The 27,014-nt window shown below is 41.7% G+C and overlaps 1 protein-coding gene across 1 annotated transcript in view; it reads left to right on the top strand.

Annotated features, from left to right (window-relative positions):
* The window catches only part of LOC146475692 (protocadherin Fat 4-like), a 42,323-nt gene that overhangs the window by 9,946 nt on the left and 5,363 nt on the right, over positions 1-27,014 (top strand). Inside the window, exons 8-29 of the mRNA XM_085115409.1 lie at positions 81-2,420; positions 3,008-4,810; positions 5,294-5,580; positions 6,010-6,676; positions 7,691-8,294; positions 9,367-9,671; positions 10,422-10,660; positions 11,239-11,977; positions 12,644-12,808; positions 13,391-13,864; positions 14,153-14,370; positions 15,078-15,483; positions 15,980-16,855; positions 17,483-17,794; positions 18,237-18,557; positions 19,905-20,140; positions 20,915-21,080; positions 21,912-22,252; positions 22,655-23,000; positions 23,960-24,736; positions 25,740-25,925; positions 26,403-26,667. Coding sequence (XP_084971535.1) covers positions 81-2,420; positions 3,008-4,810; positions 5,294-5,580; positions 6,010-6,676; positions 7,691-8,294; positions 9,367-9,671; positions 10,422-10,660; positions 11,239-11,977; positions 12,644-12,808; positions 13,391-13,864; positions 14,153-14,370; positions 15,078-15,483; positions 15,980-16,855; positions 17,483-17,794; positions 18,237-18,557; positions 19,905-20,140; positions 20,915-21,080; positions 21,912-22,252; positions 22,655-23,000; positions 23,960-24,736; positions 25,740-25,925; positions 26,403-26,667 — 12,073 coding nt within the window. The remainder of the gene's footprint in view (positions 1-80; positions 2,421-3,007; positions 4,811-5,293; positions 5,581-6,009; positions 6,677-7,690; positions 8,295-9,366; positions 9,672-10,421; positions 10,661-11,238; positions 11,978-12,643; positions 12,809-13,390; positions 13,865-14,152; positions 14,371-15,077; positions 15,484-15,979; positions 16,856-17,482; positions 17,795-18,236; positions 18,558-19,904; positions 20,141-20,914; positions 21,081-21,911; positions 22,253-22,654; positions 23,001-23,959; positions 24,737-25,739; positions 25,926-26,402; positions 26,668-27,014) is intronic.

Genomic DNA, 27,014 nt, shown 5'->3' on the forward strand with positions numbered 1-27,014 from the left:
AGAAAACGAATATATAGATAACCTGTAGAAACAAATCTTAAATAGCATTAGGTATTAACAAAATTTACTCCTGTTTTCAGGTGATTCAGTAACTTTCCTGCTTTCCGGCCCAGGAAGCGCAGACTTTAACATTCATTCCACCAGCGGTGTGGTATCATCGAGCCAGGCGCTGGACTATGAATCCGTCTCTTCCTATCTGCTAACAGTCATTGCTTCTGATACTAACGGTGGAATGGCTCAGACCACTCTAAACGTGACAGTTGTCAATCAAAATGACGACCCCTCCTTCGTAAGCGCGCCATTTTCGGCTCAAGTTGACGAAAATTTGGTCAGTGGTTCTACAGCTTTGAAACTTACTGCGACTGACCAAGACGCTAGTGATTCACTGACCTACAGTATCGCAGGCTCAAACTCTGGGCATTTTGCTGTGTCATCAACTGGTTTGATAACAACAACACAAGTGTTAGATTACGAGACGGTAAACACATATTCTCTTAACATCTCTGTAACAGATGGTACTTCCACTGTAACAGAAGCTTTGACTATAACTGTGAGAGACACTAACGATTCCCCAGCATTCAACAACGCTCCTTATACAGCCACAGTGGCTGAAAACAATGCAAGCGCTACCGTGTACACATTAAGCGCCACCGATGCGGACAGCGGTGATACACTGGAATATTTCCTATCAGGGGTAGGCAGCGGCGATTTTTCTATCCTGTCGTCCACCGGGTTAGTTTCGTTGAACAACGCCTTGGATTATGAGAGAAAGTCTAGTTATGTCTTGAGTGTTATCGTACGTGACGGAAATGGCGGACAAGCGACATCTTCTCTGACAGTTACAGTATCAGATGAAAACGATAGCCCTGTGTTCATTGGTACACCATACAGCGCTTCAATAGATGAAAATGAACCTATAGGAACCACAGTACTGCAAGCATCAGCAATTGACGAGGATACCTCAGATACTATTACATACAGCCTATCTGGAGCTAACAGCTCGGATTTCAGTATTGCCTCAAACACTGGCATCATCACCACTGCCGTGACTCTTGATTATGAATCAAATAGCACTTATTCTTTAACAGTTTCTGTCACCGATGGAACAGCGACAGTAACCCAGCCTCTAACTATCAGTATTACCAACAAAAATGACGTTCCCAGCTTTGTGTCCGCGCCTTATGCTGTCACAGTCCAGGAAAACACCACAACCAGCTCATTACTTACTGTAAGTGCCACTGACCAAGACACCGCGGACACATTAAATTTTCTTCTTTTGGGAACTGGTAGCGAGTTTTTCTCGATGCATTTGACATCTGGAGTGGTTTCCTTGACAACAGCTTTAAACTACGAGGTGACGTCACTTTATACCCTCACTGTCCGTGTGTCGGACAGTAATGGCGGCGTTGTGACAACTTCTTTGACTGTTTCAGTATCAAACGTGAACGACTCTCCTCAGTTTCTTGGCACTCCTTATGTGGCCACGGTCAGCGAGAACCTCCCAACCGGAAGTGACGTAATTAAAGTTATGGCTATCGATGCTGATGGTGATTCTATAAGCTACAGTTTATCCGGAACAAACAGCGGACATTTTCAGATCTCTTCGTCGACTGGTCTTGTTGAGACAACGCAAGAGCTGGACTTTGAAACTGTCAATTCGTATTCGTTAACTGTGAGCGTTAACGATGGAACAGTCACTATTTCCACAAGCTTAACAATCGCTGTATCAAATATTAACGACGCTCCGTACGTCACAGATCTACCAGCTAACGTGAGTATCCAAGAGAATGACGTCACGGCAGCTGTGATTGACGTGAACGCAACTGATCCTGATGACAACAATATGACGTTTTCGCTAAGCGGAACCGGAAGTGATGATTTTCTCATCAATTCAGACACAGGACGAGTAACATTAAACAATGCTCTCAACTACGAGATCCAGGCGCTTTACTCGCTGGCAGTGCGTGTGTCTGATGGGATAGGAGGCGTGGCTGCAGCGTCGCTCACCGTCATAGCTGTCAATCAAAACGACCCGCCTGTCATTCTAGGTGCTCCTTACAGCACAAGTGTAGAAGAAAGGTTAAACGCTGGGGCCACCGTGTATACAGTGGCTGTTTCAGATGAAGATTCCGGCGACACTTTATCTTTCACTATATCAGGGACAAACAGCGATCATTTCACGATTTCTTCAGCTGGCATAATCACTACAGCACAAGTACTTGACTACGAGTCTGTTACTTCATATACGCTTATCATAACTGTCTCCGACGGCTCCGAGAGCGTAAACACCTCTTTGACAGTCTCTGTAGTGGACATTAATGACCCGCCCCAGTTCACCAACGCTCCATACACGGTTGATGTTGACGAGAATGATGCAAGCGCTACGGTGGGTAATGTGACGGCTGTGGACGAGGACAGTGGTAAGTTGTTTTTTCAATAGATCATACGAAGGCCAATTTTAGGCCTTTTATCCACAAGAATACGATCAAACATTCCCCATAGAAAACACAACCCCACTCCCCCCACCCTCCCTCCTTCCTCTCAAGCAACAACAACAACAAATGTCAGGCGTTAACATCTTTCCGATAGTTAGTTTCCGAATGTAGCCAGTAGAGTGTTAGGATAAGTTGTGGTTGTTGTTGTTTTTAAGCTGTTTTAAAGAGTGGTAGATTGTTGTTTCAAGCTATAAACACAAAATTTCCTTCAATAATAAGTTCCGCCTAAAATACGCCCTCCCGGTAGATAAGCTATGGAGTGTTAGAGTTTGTTGTGGTTATTGTTTTTTTCAGCTGTTTTAAAGAGTGTCAGGATTTTGTTTAAAGCTGCAATGACGACGCCGAAACGTTGTTCGTTTTTATCGTTTATTTTCACTTGCCTATGTATATCTAAGCACAAAATTCCCTTCAATAATAAGCCCCTCCGCAACTACGCCCTCATGATATAAGCTCAGGTAATATATTCGAAATTCTAGTGTCTATTTTACCTTCTACTTGTCAATTTCTTTTAGGTCCAGCTGACACGCTTACCTTCTCACTGTTTGGAGCTGGAAGCAGCTATTTTTCCGTTCACGCCAGCACGGGTGTTATAAGCCTCACAGAAGCCTTAGACTACGAAAAATCGCCCCAGTACATTTTAACAGTCCAGGTCAGTGACGGTCGTGGAGGTCTGGCGACAACTAGTTTCACGGTAAATGTGAATGATGGGAACGATTCGCCTGTATTCCAAGGAACACCTTATAGTACCTTTGTCAGTGAAAATCTCCCGGATGGAACCAGCGTGCTTCAGATTACAGCTACTGATCAAGACAGCAATGATACACTCAGTTATTCATTATCAGGCACTAACAGCTCTCATTTCCAGATCTCTTCATCCACCGGGTTGATATTAACCGCGCAAGAACTGGACTACGAAACACAAAACTCCTATTCGCTAACCGTGAGTGTTAGCGACGGTAGCACAACAGTGAGTGAGCCGCTGACTTTAAGTATCACAGATTCAAACGATTCTCCGGTGTTTTTAGACGCGCCGTATTCTGTGCAAGTTAATGAGAATGATATTTCCGCTTCCGTTTGCACTGTGAATACCACTGACCCAGATAACGACACTCTCAGTTTTACGCTCTCAGGATCCGGAAGTTCCCATTTCTCAATTCATTCCCAAACTGGACTCGTGTTTTTAGCTCAAGCACTGAATTACGAAGACGTAGCTATGTACGTTTTAACTGTCACTGTGTCAGACGGAGAAGGAGGTTTAAATATCACTACTATTACAGTTGAAGTTATCAACCAGAATGATCAGCCTTCGTTTGTTAATGCTCCATTCAGCGCAGCTATTGATGAAAACATCGACAGTGGAACGCAAGTCCTTCAAGCTTCCGCCATTGACGAAGATAGCAATAACACTCTTGTGTATTCACTATCTGGAACTAACAGCTCCGATTTTGCGATCTCTATAACTGGGATTATTTCTACAGCCAGTGAAATAAACTTTGAGAGCTGCAGCTCATACTCTTTGACCGTCGTAGTATCGGACGGTACAGTTTCTGTAACTACACCTTTGACAATAACAGTCAATGATAAGAATGATGCCCCTGTGTTCTCCAGCGCGCCTTATACTCTAACAGTAAATGAAAGCACTGCTTCTTCTGTCAGCGTGTTACAAGTTTCAGCGAACGATGAAGATGGTGACTCTATTTTCTTCTCTTTTGTCGGAATCACCAGTTCTGATTTCACTGTAAACAGTGCAAGCGGCGTGATCAGCACCGCTGCGGTACTCGATTATGAAAAAACGCCGTCTTACGTGCTAACCATGCAAGCGGATGACGGAAACGGCGGGAAAACGCCGACGGTTGTTACAGTAACCGTAACCGACCTCAATGACGAAATACCATTGTTTAGCAGTGCTTCTTACAACGGTCACGTGACAGAAAACACCGTGATTGGTTCCTCTGTAATGACGGTGAGCGCCACTGATGGAGATGCCGCTGACACATCGCTGGCTTACACCCTATCGGGAACTAACAGTGCTTACTTTAACGTGAGTAGCAGTGGTTTGATTCAAACAGCAAGCGAGATTGATTATGAAACAGTACAAGGTTATTCCCTGACTCTCACAGCTACTGACAGTTCTAATAACACTGGTACAACAACTGTAATTATTACAGTGATAAACGCTATCGATAATGACCCAGTGTTTACCAGTGCATCATTCAATGCTAGTGTGTTGGAAGGCAGTGCTCCTGGTACAAGTGTGGTGAGAGTAACAGCGAGTGATGATGATCTTGGAGATGTAATCACCTACACATTGTCAGGTGAGTTTCCCTTTATGCCTGATACCAGCTCCCCTGGATGTCAAGCAAGATGGCGGACGAAACGGTTGACTGTCTTGTGCTTGTGCTTAAATGAAAACTGCGACACAATCATAAGCATAAACACAGGAAGAACGTAGTATTCGTTTGTGTTAATGCTCATGCTTATGTCCTAGTGAAAACCAAGCTTTATAGTGCATAAACTGAAAAATGATTTCAAATTAACGCATCATAAGAAATTATTTTTCCATCAAAACCTCTTAATGTTTTCAAAGTCTATTATAATTCATCTGTGAGAGGAGTGAGGATTTTGTGCGCTCAATGTAATTGCTAGTGCAGATTTTAAGTTCGAATATTCTGTACAGTCCGGTTTGCGCATTGCAGCACTGTAGAATAAAACTGCATCAGATGTAGATACTTAGCCAGATATCTGTCAGAAACGTAACTTTACTGTATTCATAAACTTTCTTGGTTTTCTTTACACAGGAGCCGACAGCGTCAACTTTACTGTCAATGAAAACACTGGAGTCATTTCTACCAATGCTCTCCTGGATCGTGAAACTCAGGATTTCTACTCATTCACTCTCACCGCTACGGATTCTGGGGGTCGCTATTCATTGGCCACCGTCAACGTCACCGTTAGTGACGTCAACGATAACAGTCCCGTATGTGCAGAGTCAGCGTACGCAGGCTCAGTGGCGGAGAGTGCGTCTGGAGCTACATCAGTGATAAGCGTGGCATGTCCTGATCTGGATATTGGCTCTAATGGAGAGGTTTGCCACCGTTTAATTTTCCTTTTGCTCTCATCGTGTTTACGACAAACGGAAAACTCGTTTAAGTTTATTAGATTAGTGAAAAATGATTCTGGCCTTTATTGCTAACTCGAAGCTATTCAACTTGACTTAGCAATGGAAGACAAAGACAGGCAAACGAAGGATAATCAGGTTATCCGTTTACCTTTTGTCGTAAACGTGATTCTTTCTTTTTTTTTATTTGCTTTATTTTTTAAGTTTTTATTGGTAAATTGCAAACATACTTACATTATTTCACACATCTGACACATTACTACATAATATAATATATAATATTTCCCCGGTAAAAAAATGTGATTAATTAGAATGAAATCTTCTTTAATCTCTAATTTCCCAAAAATTAAGTTAACGTGATTCTAAATATCTCTACTAACAATGTTGTGTTTTCAGGTGACGTACAGCATTGTGTCCGGCGATGGAGGTGCCTTTGTAGTGAACTCCTCGACTGGTGTGATAAGCACAAGCGCGGCTTTAGATTACGAATCAGCACAGGAGTACAAAATAACGATACAGGCAACAGATTCCGGATCACCACCGCGATCATCCACCACTACTGTCATCATAACTATTACTGGAGTAAATGAGGACACTCCACAGTTCACAGCTAATGGCACTTATACCGTGAATGTCTCAGAAAGCCTGGCACTAGGTTATGACATCATCACTGTGTCAGCTAATGACCCGGATGTAGGTTCACAAGGCGAAGTAACATACGCAATAACCTTCGGAGATGTTTACGGGAATTTTGTAATTGACAGTAAAACTGGCGTGATTGAGTTAGTTTCTGCTTTGGATTATGAGATTAGTTCCCAGATCACTCTCACGGTTACCGCAACTGATGGCGATTCGGGAAGTCCACTTGGTGCCCAGGCTACCGTGACAGTGAACGTGATCGACTTCAATGACAATTACCCACAATGCGTTCCTTCATTGTTGACGCCTGCGATACTTGAGTCAGCTGCTGTTGGAGATGTAGTTGCGACGTTGAATTGCAGCGATCCAGACACAGGGAATTATGGGCTACTAAGTTACACTATCTCATCAGGAAATTCGGACGGTAAGGATGCTATTTCTCTAAGTGCGCCTTTCAATAACATGTGGACTCTGAAGCTCAAGATTCAACCAACCGTTACACTTTTCACTGCCGTCAATCACTACAGCGGACCTCTGAGAAAACAAAAACGTTTGGCTCAACGGGGTCAAAAGGTCCTGTTCGTGCGGTGTGATTGGCAGATTTCGGTACACTTTGTCGATTTCTATATTCTCTGTCGCCGTTATTGACAGCAGTCAAACACGCAAATCGTTAGTTGGGGTTAAAGTTCAGAGTCCGTATGTTATATTGTCATAGGCACAGTAATTGGTTACTTCAGTCGGTCAACCCCAGAAAACATGCCCTTTTCACCTCTGACGTTAGAATATAACTACAATACGAATAAAAGTGACTCTCAGTCACGATTCGGGGTTATTCTCTCACCTCGCTCCTGCTTTTTTTCTAATCTCTGACCATAGGATCGACACTGATGTAATAGGGCTAATCACATGAAATTTGCAATAACCAAGACTAGAGTCTTTGTTTGGGTGAACCAGGGCAAAGACGCTGAACTTTGAATGCGGGAGAGACAGAGTAGTGGGAGCCAGTTTACGCAAATACACGTACAGTTTATTGCTCCTCCCGTTAGGACTTCTCAGAAGCGATACATACAGCACATTCGCCATGTTGTAACACTGCCCAAATATGGTCATGGTGCACTCAATATTCGCCGTCCGTACACAACAGATATCCTACGATTTACGTTAGTTCGTGTGTCGGGGAGAAAAATGGCAAAATAAAGATCGTCTCCAGCTATTCTGCAATAAAACTGTGCTTTGTTATCAATGTGTTGAATAATAAACAATTATCTTGCTCAATCCTGAACCGATATCCCTTTGATTTTAGCCAACTCGGCCGAAGTATCAGGCCATCTTCCGCAGGATTTCGCAGGATAATTGTTAAATATTCGCCGGACATTCCTGCCAGTCATAGCATGTAACTGTTAAGCGAAATTGACTCGCACGTTTTTTTTCTGTTCAGGAAATTTCAGCGTAGCAAGTAACGGAAGTGTGACCGTTGCCGATACACTGGATTACGACACAGTCAGTTCCTTTTCGCTGTCAATCACCGTATCAGACATGGGTGTCCCAAGCATGTCCACTGTGGTGTCTGTCCACATATCTGTGTCTCCTGTCAATGAACACGCACCCATCTTCACCAACAGTGGAGCTTACTCGGTCTCAGTCCCCGAGGACACAAGCCTTGGCACGGAGATCATCCGGGTGACAGCGAGCGATGGAGACAATTCCGGGCATGCGCATGGAAGGGTCGTTTATTCAATCGTTTCTGGAAATACAGGTTTCTTTTTCCACCTATCTACCGAAAACGGAGCGATTCAGCTTGCGAGGAGCCTGGATCGAGAAGTGAACTCCTCTTACACGCTGGTAGTTGAAGCTACGGATGGAGAAAACCCTGTCAATGCCACGGTGTCAATCTCAGTAACGGATGCCAATGACAACGAACCCATCTGTATTCCCTCGTCTTATAGTACTGCTGTCAGAGAAGATGTCGCCCTGGGAATGAGTGTGCTTAGTGTCACGTGTTCTGATGACGATGAAGGAAACAATGGATTGTTAGTCTACAGGTAAGGCATGACTTGGGGTTGAGGAAATTCGAATTTGGTGCGAATTGTGGCTAGTATTACGACATACGGCAGAGAGAACAGATGCGGCCTTGAATTCTGGCTACCCCAACAAACCTTTATATATGAATGCATGACACTGGGGGTGGTCACGATTTACATGGTCTTTAGAGACGGGAACCACCATTTTGACACGATCATTCTTACCACTGTTTAAAGATTTAAGTGTGTGCGGATGTAACAGCAAAGTATCACCTTCGTTCCAAGGTTACTGTATTTTAATCAGATTTCCGTAGTGTTGGTGTACGACGAGATTAAAGCGGCTGCCAGAGGCGCTTTCACAAGCTTACTGTATATCTAATTCTCATTAGCATACCTCAGTGACCGACTATCGCGTAACGCGCAATCTGATTGGCTACACAGGTGCCGTCTATCGATCGGTAGACGGCAGTTTGTAAGAACGCGCGCGATTTAGCATGCATCATTGCACAAATATATCAAAATTTATGAAATAAAAAGATTTTTTTGCTTTACAGATCGATCACTGAGGTATGCTAAAACAATTAGACGGCTCGCTCTCGGTTTCTATCGCCTTTGATAGTTGGCTCGGGGCTTCGCCCCTCGCCAACTATCAGCCGATAGAAACCTCGAGCTTGCCGTCTAATTGTTAATTATTGTCCCTAAACCTAAAGTGCCAGGAGACCTTTCTTCCTTCATGCATTCATGGAGTACACTGTATATTGTGCCCTTTTTATAATTGTGCAAGACGCGCGTAAACCTAGGGCGCTTTTCATTTGCAAGATCTGACCTGCAAGACCTAGTTAGTTCGTAAACCGAATGTATCATTTTGAAGGATTTGAAGTTTTATTCTAGTCCTTCGAATTTCTTCAAATAGCGCGTACCAGTTTCGGAGTGATGAGTTTTAAAGATTTTACAGCACTGTTCCATCAAAATGACGCATTTGATTTACAGACAGTCTTAGTTTTGAAGCAGTGTGTAATGACACTCAGCGTTAGTCTTCCAATTCCTATCTTACTAAAGTCTATATTTTTCGTTGTTCGTTCAATCATTACAGTATCACATCCGGGAACACCAATACCAGTTTCACCATAGCCTCAAACGGAACTCTATCCACAGCCTCGTGGCTGGATTACGAGACCACGCCCAGTTTTGCGCTGACCGTACAGGCACGTGACTCAAGCAGTCCTTCTTCATCTCAAAAGTCCGTAGTCATGGAATTAAGTATTGACATCACTCCAGTGAATGAGCATGCGCCGGTGTTTACGTCCTCTGCGTATTCTACTGATGTTGCTGAAGATGTAGCTGTGGGAACGTCAATTCTAAGATTGACAGCTGTCGATCAAGATGACGGGCTACAAGGTACATTCATTAAAACGAATAATCAGACCCTACGATAATTATGATAATCGATGACAATTATGGGATATTCATTTCTGCGCTGGATTCTCAAATTAAGTAACGACGTAGCTTGCTTTCAAACTCAGTATAAAATATTTTATACTTGGCACACTGTATATGGCGAAGTGCCTTAGATTTTCCTTGAAATCCTATAATATACGAGCATTTTAAAACAAGGCTTCACAAGGTCGTTCTTTCTTTTGAGTCTGTGGATAACCTACAGTTGACGGAGTAAACAATATAAAGTATTACTTGCCATTATTGCTTCATGTGGTACTTGGTGATTTTCTGTTGATGAAGTCGCAAAGCGTCACCATTCTAATGAATGTTAACAAACAATATATTTACGAAGCCCTGGTTCTCTTTTCAGTATTTTGTAAGGTCAAAGCTATATTTGGGTTTCGTCACAAAACGGACCTACGAATCTACCATCACAAAATCACTCAGAGAGATTTAGAAGTACGCAACAAGCAAACAGCGAACAACAGAGATGCTTACTTGACTATGTGTACACTATATTTGCCGCTCGGTGTTTTCAGTTCCTCAGTAAAACTGAGTAATTTTGCGTTAGCATCAAAGGCCAGAATTGTTTTGCACTATTCTCATCCTTGTACTCATTATTTTAAGAAAATATCAACGCGAATCCCACGTTTGCCGTTTGCCTTAAACGCGATTTTAAATCTCTCTATTTGTTTTATTACTGATATACAGGTGAAGTCAGGTACACCATGACGCCCCTGTCAGCTCCGTTTTATATAGACACAACCAGTGGTGTGATTCGCGTCAAAACAAGTCTGGACAGAGAAAGTGTGGATAATTACACCTTAACTGTTACTGCTACTGACAGAGATCCTAATATTGCCGACAGAAAATCTTCATCAGTGAATGTTACTATGACGCTAACTGATGCCAATGATAACGAGCCTGTGTTTTCTCCTGATCATTATAAGGTGAGACTTGATGATGATGATAATGGTGATGACACTTATTACCCTTCAAATGAGACCTGTCAAGGAGAAGCTCAAAAAAGATGGTCGTATACAAGAGAGTATAAAACTTGTGATTGAAAGTTTTGATCGTGTACAAGCAGTGTAACTCTGGTTTATTAGCACCAGGGATATTTATTATTTCAAGATTAACCAACATTTTTTTACACGTGAATGGGGAGATACAAGGAGAAACAAAGTACTTAATTGTCCAAGAAAGTAACATGCAGACATGGACCAAGGAACGGATTAATAAAGTTCTACTAAGTATTTTTGTAAGCTATAGGCTTTTACCTTCAAACAATCCTTCCCGACCAAATTTTTCAAATACATGTGGTACGCGTTTTGTTTGGCACAAGATGGTGTGGTTACGCCCCTCTGCGTAGCTCTCAAGATGGCATTATCTTTATTGAATTGAAGTGTAATATAGTCAAGAGTTTCTAAATCCTAAAGTTGCCTTATCTGCAAGGATTTCCCTAAACGAAACAATTATCAATAATTCAAACTGTTAATTTTAATTACTGAAACTCATTTAATTGCAGGTGGAATTCTTTGAGAACACAACAGCTGGTTCCAGTATTTCTCAACTGCAATGTACCGACCAGGATCTGGGTACAAATTCAGCTCTTGTTTACAGTATCACAGACGGGGACCCTGACAGCTATTTCAGCATATCCTCCAGCACTGGGCAGATCACGACAGCGAAGCAGCTCGACTTTGAAGATGCCCAATCGTATTCCTTAACAGTTGAAGCACGTGACAGCAGCTCGCCAATCAGCTCGCGACACACCGCTCTTTCCCACGTTGATGTCATCGTGACACCATTAAATGAGCATGCGCCAGTCTTTAGTCAAGCTTCCTACAATGTTACGATCTCAGAGAAATCCAGTGTTGGAACAGCTATATTGACAGTCATCGCTACTGACAGGGATTCTGGATCACAAGGCGAGCTCACGTTCTCCTTATCAAGTGGTTCACCGTTCTACATTGATGCAGCCAGCGGTTCTATCACGGTAAAGCAGGCGTTGGATTACGAGACTGTGACGTCTTATCTCCTGACAGTGACAGCCACCGATGGAGATTTAGTTTCTCCTAAATCAACAAGTGTTAACGTGACGGTGTTATTGCGTGACGAGAATGATAACACACCGACCTTCACTCCGACGGTGTATTGCGTGACCATCGCAGAAGATACCGCTGTGTTTACTAATATATTGAACTTGACATGCGCGGACGCCGATTCTGGAACAAATGGACAGTTTCTTATGTCAATAACTTCAGGTAAATAGTTTACTTCTCTCTCGGAAACTCGGTGAGCATGTTCCTAGAGAAGTACAAAACCTATCATTTTCATTTGATCAATGGTTATCTATTCAAAGCAACACTTTGTGATATTTACTATTTAAGAACGTTTTGGTACAATTTAAGCCTAAAAAATGTCCCGCCATAAATATTCCTTGAAATAAAAAAATATATCTTTGTCTACAACTTAATCATGATCAAGTCTCTGGTAGCATCAAACGTTAATGAAGTTGCCTTTTTTGGTTAAGCCCACCGTCCCCAACAATTTAATAGTTTAGACTGTTTTAAAATGTTTTAACCGAGAGTTAAAAAGTGGTTACATTAGTCCAAATCGCACCAAACCTATTTTTAAATAACGAATGTTTGGTTTATCAACAGAGTTGATAACTAAAGGTAAATTGGCCACCGTAAAGAGATTGGAGTGCTGACGTTTCGAGCGTTAGCCCATCGCCAGAGTAGCACTCGAATCTCTTTACGGTGGCCAATTTACCTTTAGTTATCAACTCTGTTGATAAACCAAACATTCGTTTCTACTCCCCACTGATGCAGCACCGCAGTTTGTTTAGAAACTAAACCCCCTATCTATTTTTTAATAAATTGAAAAAGAAATTGAAACATTGCGGATTTTCAATGATTACTCCTTAGGAAATACTGGTACTGGGTTCTCCATCACTGATGACGGTGTTCTTAGCGTGGCGTCCACACTTGATGCAGAAACAACATCTGTGTATTCACTTGAGATCACAGCAACTGACAGAGACTCTACACAGCCTCTCTCCAGCACAGCTAAAGTAACGGTTACTGTAACAGGTATGCATATGTCAAGTCGGTAACTTTGTAGATCCAGGTGAAGATTGTCGCTTTCGAAGGACAATCATATGAAGGCTACAGACCAATACTTACCGTAAGTTGTCTTTTTTCTTAAGTAACAATTGTAATTAACAAATCGACGGTATAAAATGTTCAAAACTCAAGTGGAACCACAAGCAGAAGGCAAATGATTTCACTGCCAAGTTTTGAACATTTTATGGCTTCATTTTATGGTCTAGAAGAGTAAAGACCATAGAAAACTGCAGTCAATTTGTTTTTTACAACAGCATGGAAAAAGTACGAACGGGATTGGCTTTATTTTCGGTCGAGAAAGCGTGCTCGTTACATCTGACGTCATTTTTATGGTCTGTACCCTATCAGACAATAGCTACGAGCCAATCAGCGCGGCAATTTTGAATGGTAAAAGATAGTTTGCAAATACTTCTTCTTTGAGGTTCCTTCGTGATAAGGAAAATTTGGGATTGTTTGGGATGAGGGAGACCTGAAAAAGAGTTTTATGATACAAAAAGAGTAGCAGTGGAGGCAAACTGTTCGTTCAACAGTTTTATTTTTCTCTTGCAGATATAAACGAGCACACTCCACAGTTTACAAATGGCGGCTCTTACACCGCTCTGGTGGCCGAGAACGCATCAATCGGAACACTAGTGTCCAATGTCACTGCTACAGATCTCGACATTGGCTCAATATATGGCCTGGTTACCTACGCTATCACATCCGGGAACTCTGATAACATGTTTACCATCAGACCCACCGATGGCCTGATATTTGTAAAACGCCCGCTGGACAGAGAAACGACAGACTCTTACAGCCTTGTGATTACAGCCACTGATCAAGATCCAGGTTCTCCTTTGTCATCCACAGCCACGCTCGTTGTTACCGTCACGGATGTCAATGACAATTCGCCCAGTTGCAATCCAAGCGTTTATGGCGCGTCAATCAATGAGTCTGTTGGCATAGGAACCACTGTTGCGCAATTGAACTGTACAGATGCTGATCTTTCTCCGAGCATCATCACTTCTTACGCAATCACCACAGGTTAGAACAACCGGCTTTGGTCTCCATTTTCCCGACATATCTTTCTTTACAGTCAATGTGCGTCACGCATGACCGGTATTTCTGAGAAAGAAATAAGTAGTGTAGCTGCCTAAGACTCAAGAAACTCGACTTGCATGAAGGCTGGTCACAGCGTTTAAGCATTTCTCTAGAAAACAGAACTCTTTTCCCTGAAGAAGTGATACTAGTTCAAATACTGGTCCAAATAAATGAGCCCTTTGTCGTATTGTCAGCCCTGCAATCAGTTTGGTTTACTTCTTTTTACTTTAGGTAACGCTACCTTGTTCGCTGTTGATGGGAGTGGCCTGGTGACGACTCTCTCCAGCCTCGATTTCGAGTCAGTGAAGTCATATCTGTTGGTGATAACCGTCACGGATGGTGGCTCGCCCCAGTTTACCACCGACATTGGTGTTAGTATCCAGGTCACCGGTACAAATGAATTCTCGCCAGTGTTTAGTAATTCCTCATATACAGTCAGCCATTCCGAGGTGAGTTTTAGAATTTCAATATAATAGGCAATCTTCTGGGGATTGCTTTCAAGAGGTATCCCATGTTTCTTTAACCATGAAATGAGTATCCACCTTGCAAATAAAAACAAAAGCATTTTTCTGATCGGCCCTTCAACTAGTCTCCCTCGCGGTCGTTCTGTGTCTCGTCACGCCTCGCTCCCCTGTGGGGAGGAGCGTTGCGTGACGAGACACAGAACGACTGCGAGGGAGACTACCTGCTTATGCTAAAAGAATATCGAGAAACTAAGAGAAGTTTTAGATGTGACAAAAAAACGTATTTTGTTAGTTAACGACATCAGTGCTTTATTTATGATGTCTCTTTGTTCACCTAATTTAATGGTTTATACATTTTGTACATTGAGAAAAATCCAAAAATAATAATAGAAAAATAACTCTTTTAAACAGTTCCTGGATAAAACACTGTTTGTTTTTCGTTAGCAGACTGAAATTCCTTTTTCTTCAGTACATGTGTGAAACTGCTAAGTACAAAGCAAGTGGGAATCTGCTGTATAAAAGGAGACATGTATATAGAAAGAAAGAAAGCACTAGCAACAGTTCTTACGGTTTCTATCATGTAATTAACCATTAGTAATGACTACAAAGTAGCAAACATTGCCAACAGTTTGCACATAGCTTGTTTTATCGGTTCTGATCTTACGCGCTTTTGCTATCCTTCTTCTTGACAGGACACTGCTGTTGGTGCTACCATTGTCACAGTGCCGGCGACAGACGAAGACCATGGATCCGATGGGATCATTGTATACACTATAATCGGGGGTAACTCGGAAGAACGATTCCAAATCGATCCTAACTCGGGCGTCATCGAACTGCGGAGAAACCTCGATCGTGAGACGACGGACATGTATTCTCTTGTGGTCGAGGCCACAGATCTAGGAGCCCCCGATTTGTCGAGTACAGCCGTTGTTAATGTGACGATAATTGACGTCAATGACAATGCACCACTTTGCAGCCAGGCCTCTTACGTCATTAAGGTGGCTGAGAACTTTACGGTTAATAATACAGTTGTGAGCCTCCAGTGCATTGACGCTGACCAGGGGCAGAACGCCGTCATTTCGTACAATATATCTTCAGGTAAAACGTGAATTATGTGATTTTGAATTCTTTCCCTTAAATGGAAATTGCTATCGCGAATTTCAGGTTTTACAGATGTTTATATCCCTTGTAACTGTCCTTAGTGATGGCAGTTAAGTCACGGCTCAAAATACTTAAATGATCTTGAATATATTTATCCTATTTGTTTATTATTGGTTGAAAATTAAAGTAAAAAAGTAAGCATTTTCTTACACGAGTGGAGTAGCAATAGAGCCAAAAACCATTGAAGTATTTGCTCCTCGTTGCAGCATTGAAATAAGCCATTTATATATAGTCTGAGATAATTTTATGGAAATCGTCATCCTTGACATTCACAATCGAAACACAAATTTGCTAACATGCAATCTCAACTCACACATGGTCAACAATTTATATGACTGTTTTTTGCTTCCCATTGCCCGCCATGACATTTCAAGACAATTGCTGATTTTTTAGTCTCTTACTGACGGTATCATAACTATCCTATTTATTTCAGGAAACACAAATTCTACATTTGAGGTGGATTCTTCCACAGGATTGGTAACTTTGTCGAGTGCCCTCAACAGGGAGTCACAGGCCTACTACGATTTGATCATTACTCTCACTGACAGCGGTTCTCCCCAACTCTCATCTGAAGTCACAGCCTATGTCGTTGTTGATGCCATCAATGAGTACACACCAACATTCACTCAAAATGGTTTCTACAACACTTCAATTCCCGAGGACACCTCTGTGGGTACAGCTTTGTTAACAGTGCAGGCTCAAGATGGTGACAGCGGAGACCAAGGTGTCGTAACCTACTCCATATCAAGCGGTAATGAGGACAACATGTTCCTTCTTGATAGCCGCGTAGGGACTTTGACCCTTAGGAGGTTCTTAGACTATGAGGTTCACTCCCAGTACAGTCTAACGGTGCTCGCATCTGACAACGCTCCCGCGCCCCTAACAAAATGGAGCCTTGCAACTGTGAACATTACTATTTTGGATCTTAATGATAACGCGCCCTCATGCTCCCTTCTTGCCGAAGTGGTTTCTGTGCTGGAGTCTGCAGCTGTTGGAACTGTGGTGTTTACAGCTAATTGCTCCGATCCGGATTCTGATTCACTTTTGACTTACGAAATAGCAGATGGAAATGACAAGGGCAAGTTCAATGTATCATCGTCCTCTGGTGAAGTGAGACTCAACAAGTCACTTAACATCGAGGAAGAATCACTATTTAGTTTACTGCTGACCGTGTACGACTCCGGCTCACCAGTGAAGAGTACCAACATATCAGTGACCGTAAATGTTCTACCGGTCAATGAGCATGCTCCCACTTTTGTTGCCTCTGACCAGCTATATAATATTGACATACTGGAGAATATGACATTAGGTTAGTATGTTTGACATAGTAAAAGCCTAGCTAGGTTTTTAGCACGGATCTAGCCTCGGCATTTATGCTGTATTTCTTCGGAGCTTCTTCTTTTTTGTTCCACTATGAATTGATAGTAAAACGCCTTTGAACAATGAAGATAACGGGCAAATATTGTTTAAGGTAATAGAGGATTTTAGAGTGACGGTTACGGCAAGCGGCATAGATAACCGCGTGACCATGTTTATCCTTCATTTGCCGCTCAGTTTCTCAGTAAAATTGAGTAGCTTTGCGTTAGCACCAAAGGCCAGAATTGTTTTGCAACATTCTCTTTTATGTACCCATTTTTTCAAGAAAACATAAACGCGAATCTCACGTTTGCCGTTTGACGTAAACGCGATTCTAAATATATCTGTTAATTACCAAAAATAAATGTTTTACAAATTGTTCTTTTTGGATTGGATCCGAACAAATTTGCAACTCAATTAAACGTCATCTATTTTTACTATCAGCTTTTTACTCCTGACGACGATAAAAATATCTTAAGTGTCGATTGATGGTTCAAATTTAAACCAGTGCCTCTTCTTACCCGCTTCATACTTGTTTCTGACTTACTCAGTCTTCCTTTTTTTTCTTTATTCCTTCAAGGCACCGTCATATTTCAAGCTCAAGTGACGGACAATGACACTGGAGTCCACGGAGACCTGCGGTACATCCTTGTCAGCGGAAACATCGAAGACAAGTTCTATTTAGATGAGACGAATGGGAGACTGGTGCTAGTCTCACGTCTTGACAGAGAAACCACTGACCAGTATAACATCAGTCTCAAGGTCGAGGACAGTACAGCGGGTTCCCCGGATGTCAGACATTCCAACGTGACAGTGTACATTTCGGTGTTAGACGTAAATGATAACTCACCAGTGTGTTCAGCAAGTTTGTTTTCCGTGGAAATATTAGAAGGTAGGTAAGCCGAGACGTAAGAGCCTGACTCACAACGAAGGAACCATTCATTTGCTAAACACACATCAGAAAACTTCTTGTCCTCAAAGAAGTTTTATCATCCTGTACGTCGTTGGAATGCTCCTAGTTATCCTGCTCCTGACTGAAAAGAAAACAAAATTACTAGAATTTTGCAAATAATTTCGAAAATACTTTCCTCCGGAAATTGGAGCACCTTGTTCCCAGAGCACGCATTACCTTCGTCCAGTGGAACGGTTCCGCTGGATAAGCGTAACGCAGGCTCTGGAAGCGAGATTAAATTTGGGAAGAAATGACCACGTACTAAGCATGCGCCTGATATAAGGTTAGACAGGGATCTTTTCTCTTGCCAGGGTTCATACCTTATGTTAAAAAACGTTATACAAGAAGTTCACGGTTGATTAAAAAGCTGTATTTTTCACAGATCTTGCTGTGGGTACAAACATCACTTCTGTTGCGTGCACCGATGAAGACCTGGGACCCAATGGAAATTTCTCCTTCACAATTGACAGCGGGAACACTGGGAGCAAGTTCAGAATGGACAGCAATAGGGTGGTTTTAAATGGCGCGCTGGACCACGAAACCGAAAGTGAATACAGCTTGGAGATTCACGTGACTGACCAGGGTATTCCGATTCACGTGACTGTTGTGATGGTAACAGTTTATGTGAAAGCTGTTAACGAGTTCACGCCAGTGTTCCAGTATCTGAACTACACTGTGAATGTTTCAGAAGCTACAGCAATAGGTTTGTTAATTGATCTCACCAACCACTGTAAAAGGAGAGAGTGCGTTATAGATTGAGCCTTGAGAATAAGGCACCAATGGTCACTGAAAGTTGACCAAGGTTGAAAACATTTTCATATATTCATACTCGACGAGAGCCATCAAAAGTTCATACGAGCTCAGGAGAGTCGGTGGTAAAAAGAAAAGAAGTGCTTAAACTCTCGTACATTCCCGATAACTACACATGAGTATAGGTCTTCGACTTCAAACGAGAGAAGAGTTTGAATTTTATGTATAGCATTGAACATTAAAGCAAATTCAGACTATTTGAAAGACATCCAGCACCAATTAGAAGTCTTGAAAGTTACAGTATACTAGTAACGCGCAGAGTATAGTTAACCAGGTTATCGAGTGTTCTCGTGCAAATAGAGTCCAACTCAACCCTGAAAAATGTAAGGAGCTCCGAATCTCGTTTGCCTGGAATCCAGTTGAACTTGTTACACTTATTATTGACGGAAAAGAAGTAGAAGTTGTGAGTACCGGCAAGTTACTGGGACTTACTATAAGCGCCAACCTAACTTGGAATGGGCACATCGAAGAAGTGGTTAAGAAAGCTATAAAGCGACTGTATTTCCTAGTACAACTCAAACGCGCGAAATTACCGCACCCAGATTTAATTCTTTTCTACAATACGTGCGTGAGGTCCGCAATTGATTACGCCGTTCAGGTATTTTACAACCCCTTGCCGCAGTATCTCATTAACGAACTCATCCACATCGAGAAAAGAGCGATCTCAATCATTATGCCCGATACGAGCTACAATAATGCATGCGAAATTCTTGGCGAATCACCCATAGTATATTGATTCATTATGTGATAAGCCTTTTTATAGCATTACATCCGATAAAGACCATAGGCTGAACATCTTACTTCCGCCATTATACAAGAATCCAAGGTATAACTTAAGAAACTATCGCCCTTGTGATATACCACATGTCTGCACCAACAGGGCAAAGAACTTGTTTATCCTCGCAATGGCCTGCCAAACGAATCAATTTTAGAATCAATTTTTTAGAAACGAGATTAAGGTATTATTAAATTGATTATTGTTTACTAGATTCCTTCTAGACATAGTTAGCATTTGTATTATATTTTAATCATTATTGTAAAATTTTTATTGTAAATATTAGTACGTAATCATTACGTAATTCAGCCTACGGGCTGCGTTGTAATTTTAATAAATCTTACCTTATCTTACTTTACCTTACCCTACAGTAACAAAAGTCAACTCTCAAGCGTAACATGTGTTAAGGTTTAATCTTAATCTTATAGTTGAAAAATTGCATTGAACATGGTCACAATTTTCCAGGTTCTCAAGTATTTGACGCCAATGCAACAGACTCGGACACAGGCCTTCACGGCCAGCTGGAATATTCCATCACCGGTGGACTGAATGGAGGAATTGACTTCACAATGGACCTTCATACGGGACATGTTTATGTGGGGGCTGAACTAGACCGAGAAACCAGGGACCTTTATATACTGAACCTAACTGTTAAGGACAGGGCCTTGAGTGAGGGCGACAGAAGGTCCACCACAATGGAGGTTAGTTTGAAAGACCAAATGTACCTATGCCTTTAGGCGCTAGATTAAATGGTAAATTGTTAAATTATGGCGCTTATGTTATGTTACATCGATGGCCTGCTTTTCCATGGTACAGCTTTCGTACCTTCTCTTTACAATACGTTGGTGCACGCTCGCTGTCTACCTGTTGGGCTTTGGGTTCAAATGCCGCCACCGAAGACAAAGAGAGTGAACCAAAGAAGGCCATCTTCGGTAAAACCTAAGATCACCAGTAAAGTGGCCGTAGCATTAATACTTCATCAACATACACACAAGGAATCCAGAGAGTGATTAAATAACTTTGACGCAGAAAAGCCATGAGAAGGACATCCAATTCCATGAGGCAATACACTTACGGCGTGAACAGGAGCATGAACAGTTTTATTGTGTTCGTATTTATATAGCTTCTCTGTTTTTGACAGTTATAGCTTTAGTTGTGTTTATTTGTTTACAGTCATTCTTTTTAACCTATCATATATCAACCTTGTTGTAAATATTGTAACCGTGTGTTTCTACTTTCACTTAGTTTTTCTAGTCCCTGATGAAAATTATTTTTGTCAAACCGAAATATTGGTCAATATTATTAAAATACTGGCTGTTTGATCAGCTTTGCATCATTCAAGTTGTTTTATTGTAGATAAGTCTAGCAGAGAAAAAAATGGAGATCATTGCGAAAGTTGTATAAGCTTACACTTAATAATTAATAATGCTTTGATGAACAATCAAATTTTCAATTTTTTCGTTTTTGTGTTACAGCTAACTATTCACATTACGGACGAGAATGACAACCCTCCTGTATTCACGCAGGAGATCTACACCTCCACTATCCCAGAGAACGTACCCCAGGGATATCCGGTCACCCATGTCAACACAACAGACGCTGATATTGGAATCAACGCACAGCATACATTTAGTATAAGAGGTATACTGTAGAACCATTTGAGTTTCTTCAATGAAGATTTCTTGCTGTCATGAAACTGTCAGTCAGTTGTCATTAGGGACCTTCCGATTAACTAGTAAGAGGACGACTTTTCAAATCTAGTTTACGTCCTAATCGTAATCCGGATCTGAAGGTCCCTATTTATCTCATTGTTTTAGTCAACGTAGGTTTTTGTTTTTAAAATCATAGTCCTCGTTTTTTGTTTCCAATTTTTTCATGATTAGTTTGTTGCGGGAACATGTTACTCCACAGTTTTCCCTTAAATAACAGAAACCGTGTTAAGCTATTGCGATGTTGGACGTTTATATCCCGAAAACAAATTCACTCTTTTTTGAATAAACGTCAAACACTGATAAAGCTTCAACGGGACTGGAACGCATAATCCTTGCGGTCTGGCTCAACCCTGAGCAGCTTACCTATGTAAAACGTCAGTGTAATATCTTCTACTTTCTTCATACAAATGGAATGAAGACGCATTATTGTTTAAAAATTACTACGAAGAACATCTTTTTCTTGTAATTCTGTTCTGACTTTTAGGGCCAGTTATTTAAACAAAGTCTAACTGAGGCCGTGGCTTAAGACAATCAGTGGGCCTCCAAATCTGTTTATAAGTGTTTTATTTTAAGTAGATAATAGCTTTCTAGTGTGATGCAAGCCTTCTTGCTACCGTCAGTAGCAGCCAAGATGACAAAATTGAAAACGGCTTAGAACGTAGTTTTGTTAAACACCGTCTAAACTATCGTTTAATATCTGACCCTTGATGTTTGATATCTTACTTTCCTAACTCAGTTTTTGCTTTGGTTTTTGTCTCAGGAGGAGACGGCGTCGGCAAATTCAGCATCAACACTTCCTCTGGTGTGATTTCTGCTCTGCCAGGACTGGACCGAGAAACCAAAGCCAAGTACTATCTATCAATCACAGCCCAAGATGGCGGCATTCCACCGCGGACTGCCGTTTGCGCTGTTCGCGTGTTCATCTCAGACACAAATGACAACAAACCCGTGTTCAGTCCGACTTTATATTTGACAAGCATTTCAGAGGCCACGCCTCCTGGAAGTGATATCATACCGGTGCACGCTTCTGACGTAGATTTGGGTGTGAACGCAGAAATAGAGTTTTCAATAGTCGGGGGTGATGCGAAAACACAATTTCAGGTGCGACATCCTATTCTTTTTCTTCCTTTCCTTTCGTTAATGTTCATACATTGAGCCAATATTTCCGAACTCAGCTGTCATATATCCAGTTAACATATCCAATCAAAATTGCACGATCTCAGTTAAATCGATTCACACTTTGCAGTCACTGGATTAGGGTTAGGATATTTGTTTACTCTCATAGCAATCAGTAAGAACCCTTCTCATTTTCCATCTATCAGCCGGCTGCAGCATTACAGCTATTTCTTAGTTATAACACATTCAGCCAAAAATCTCAACATCCGACCGGAAACATGTTCAGATTTCTCGGCTTACAGCGAAAACTTAAAATGTCTTATATTTCGATTATCATTTTTAACCTTTTTAATTCAGACCCAATCAAGAACAATTTCTTTGCTACAGGTCGACTCTACGGGAATGATCAGTACCAACAAGTCGTTGGACCGAGAAGACATTTCATTCTACACACTCGTAATCCAAGCGTCAGACAAAGGCAACCCTCCCCTGACAGAAACAGTCTCAGTAAATATTACAATCCTTGACATTAACGACAACCCCCCAGTATTCACCAAACTCGCATTCACTGTCACTGTATTGGAAAGTCTTCCTATTGGCTCGAGATTTCTGAATGTCACTGCATCAGATGCTGATGTCGGCGACAATGCTCGGTTGACGTTTTCAATCATGAGTGGGAATATTGGTAACGTGATGTCGATTGAACCTTCCAATGGAACATTGTATAATGTGGGTAAGTAGTGAGACAGTCCCTCAGTTCACAGATAGCGATTTATTCGGTTAGCCATTAAGTCGGATGAGCAGTAATGATGCTTCAAATGGTACAGTTAGTCAGTCAGTCAATCAGATAGTCAGACCGTCAGTTAGTAAAAAAAGCCAGTCAGTCAGTCAATCCGTCATCCAGTCAGTCAGTCGGTCGTTCGGTCGGTCGGTCGGTCGGTCGGTCGGTCGGTCAGTCAGTCAGTCGGTCGGTCAGTCAGCCAATCGGTCAGTCAGTCAGCGCAGACAGGCAGTCATTCAGAGCGTTGATGGATTTGTTAGCTAGTCAGTAACTCGTCAGTCAGTCAGCCAATTAGTCAGACTGTCACTTATTCAGTCAGTCTGTCAGTAATTCCATTACTCCGTCGGTCAATCAGTCAGTCAGTCCGTCAGACCATCTGTGAGTGAGTGAGTGAGTGAGTCAGTCAGTCAGTCAGTCAGTCAGTCCTTCAGTCAGTCAGTCAGCAAGTCAGCCAGTCAGTCAGTCAGTCAGTCAGTCAGTCAGGCAGTGAGTCAGTCAGGCAGTCAGTCAGTCAGTCAGTCCCTCAGTCAGTCAGTCAGTCAGTCAGGCAGTCAGTCAGTCAGTCAGTCAGGCAGTGAGTCAGGCAGTGAGTCAGTCAGTCAGTCAGTCAGTCAGCCAGTCAGTTAGTCAGTCAGTCAGTCAGTCAGTCAGTCAGTCAGTCAGTCAGTCAGTCAGTCAGGCAGTGAGTCGGTCTGTCAGTACTTCCATTACTCCGTCAGCTCATCATTCAGTCCGTCAGTCTGTCCACTTCCGTCTGTCCGTCCGTCATTTTGTCAGAGTCATTCAGTTTGTTAATGAGAAGGTGGTTTAGTTGGTTTTCAATCGCGTTAAATTTAGTTATATTTGCCATTGCATAAATTTCATTCATAACCTAATTTCTTCTACTAAAATAACTGCATATCTCATTATAGGATCATTCGACCGCGAAACTACACCACAATACTTCTTGATGATAAAAGCAGAGGATGCAGGGACACCTTCCTTATCCTCATCAACAAACGTCCACATAACAATCAGCGACAGTAATGACAATGTGCCCGAGTTTAGCAACGCCGATTACAATTTCGTCACTACGGAAAATCAACCAATAGGAACGTCCGTTGGTAGAGTACAAGCCACAGACAGTGATAATGGTACAAACGCACAGCTGGTGTATTCGATCATGTCTGGAGAGAACAGCAATCATTTTAGTATTCATCCAGTTCAAGGGACTTTATACACAGCTGTTGTGTTGGACAGGGAATCCGTGAATGATTACAGAATCCAAGTCAAAGTGTCTGACTCAGCTGTTTTCCCTCTTGATCTCTCAAACTTCACAAGTGTTTATATCGCAGTGTTGGATCAGAACGATAACAACCCCAGCTTTTCTCTTCCATTTTACAACGCATCTGTTAATGAAAATGTTGCATCCGGGACTTCTGTCACTATGGTTACGGCTGAAGACGCGGATCGTGACGCCAATGCGAGGCTGACTTACAGCATTACCCAGAATTCATCTGTGGAGTATTTTGCAGTCAACAGTAGTACTGGAGAGATATCTGTGAAGAACGTGTTCGATTATGAAGAGGTTAAGACTGTTAACGTTACAGTGACTGCTCAGGATAATGGAATTCCTAGACTTAGTGGCTCTGTGTCGCTGTTTGTGTATGTTGAAGATGTTAATGATAACAGCCCTGTATTCAAGAAAGGTTAGTGATTGTGTTTCATGTCTTTTTTTTTTCATTAGAGCTGTTTTCAATGAGTGTCGTAAAACCTGAGCCAAAGAAATTACTCTGACCAATCACAACAGACGTAAGCAATGAACCAATCAGAATTCGAAGCAAATATTGCGCGCCAAGCGCGGGAAAACGCGTGCGAGCAAGTCACGATTGGCTTTGGTTTTGCTTCTTATTGGTTGAGAAAGTGGCGCAAGGTTTGCTTACCAAGTACAGAGCGTAGAAAGAAAAGAAAATGGGAATTACTTTCATCACTCAACTGAAAACTGCTCTATAAGAAAAAGTTAAGCCTGCTTATATCACAATTTATTTATTTATTTATCTATTTATTTATTTAGACACGGTAAAGTACTTCAGGTAATTACAAGGAGAAAAAGAGAATACTAACTATAGCTAACAACTGACAATACAATACAATAAAATACAAGATTATTTAAAACTGGATCATTGTATAATGCAATTCCAGGGATTTGATCGGCTTATAAGGTCTTATAAGCCAGTACGTGCTATAAGCCATTGCACCATGCCCGAGAAGTAGATACCATGAAATTGTCTTCTGATTGTTTTTGCGAAGCAAAATCAGCAAGATCTAGCAATATTTCTTGATTGCTTTTAATAAAACAATTATTCCACTCGCGCACCTCGCTGGCTATTTATCATCTCATATCAAGCTCGCGCTCATAGAATAATTGTTAAATATGCCTGCTTTAACATTAAAAGTAAATAAAGGATGACTTCCTGTTTTACAAGGACGCCGTATATAAGAGATTACCTTACTCTGGGAAATTGTGAGAACGGTAAACTGTTCCACAATACCGCTCCACTATATCTGACACTTTTTTTTCAATTTAAAAAAATTTAAAAAATAAATTAGAGACAACCTTACGATTCAGCCTTTCAGAACGTTTTCGTTTTGGTAAAGGTACACAGTTGAATCCAACCCAATTTTTCTTCCTTTTTTTAAAATCATTTCCAGAGTTCTACGAAGCCAGTATTCGCCAAGATCGTCCATTAGACTCTGTACCCATCATCTCCGTATCAGCAACCGACGCAGACTCGGGTGACGCTGGAACAGTGGAGTATGAACTACAGGGATCACCTGCGGTATTCTCTGTAGGTAGCAGCGATGGTGGCATTCGACTCGAATCACCCCCTGCTATTGGTAAGTTTAATCTCACCAGCTCTTCATTCTTTATACCATCTCAGCTCTATCAGGGGCCTATGATTAGGAGCCTCTATCTGTATTAATTCCTTGAGTCAACCCTTTGCCTGGTAGATGTATTTTTAGAACTTTTTCTCGCGAAAAGGTATGACGTATGACCATTAGAATGTGCGTTACTGCTCTTCTTTGATTGGGTGTTTGAATTGTAGGCGTTCCAAAGGTCCCCTGAGACCCTGAGACCCCTAAAAATAAATCTACGCGAGAAAGGGTTAACTCCAAGGCTTAGTGTGAGAGATACAGTCTACGGGTAATGGAATCCTGACTCTATTTGATGCCTGCCCCACCCAAATTCCTATTTTCCCTTCCCTTCACCTACTCTTACGAATGATTAGACAAAAAAACTGACAAAATGACTGTTTTACTTAATACACTTTACTAAAATCTATACTCTCGACACCGCTTTCATTTTCTCCGCAGGCCAAAAGTATGAACTGCGCGTGCTCGCAAGAGACAAAGGCTCACCACCGCTGACAAGTGACGTCATATACGTCCGTATTGACACGATCGATGCAGAGAAAGTAATGGTTAAGCTAGAACTGGACATGTCACTTGAGGACTTTGAGGCCAGGCGTGAGCTGTTTGAAGCTAAGCTCACAGAAAAGTTAGGCGCTCAAGTGCGGATTGCTAGTGTCACTGTGTTGGAGGAAGAAGCAAGAAGGAAGAAGAGAGAAACTAAAAAACGGTATTTAACTGAACAGCATAGTAGCCTTTCCCCGCAGACGCTCTTTTGGCTCGAGGCGAAAGAGAATGCCAACATTGCAGGCTTTGATTTACACAACAACAAAATAGTTAACAGTTGCAAGAAAAATGATGAGGATGTATCATTCCTTGAACGCTTACTTGAACAAACTGTTTCAAAGTTTTTGGCCGGGACTCTAGCTCAGTTTTCAAACACAGCATAGTATGTGCAAACGTCTAGTTTGATCATAAAGAAATCATAGTAAATCTGGGGTAAGTTGCATATCATCATCATCATCATATCTTTATTTACCCTCGGATTTACAGAGTAGCTTAATGCAGCTAATATCT

This window comes from Pavona decussata, unplaced genomic scaffold (assembly GCF_977016875.1).
Source record: "Pavona decussata unplaced genomic scaffold, jaPavDecu1.1 SCAFFOLD_83, whole genome shotgun sequence".
Taxonomy (NCBI): domain Eukaryota; kingdom Metazoa; phylum Cnidaria; class Anthozoa; order Scleractinia; family Agariciidae; genus Pavona; species Pavona decussata.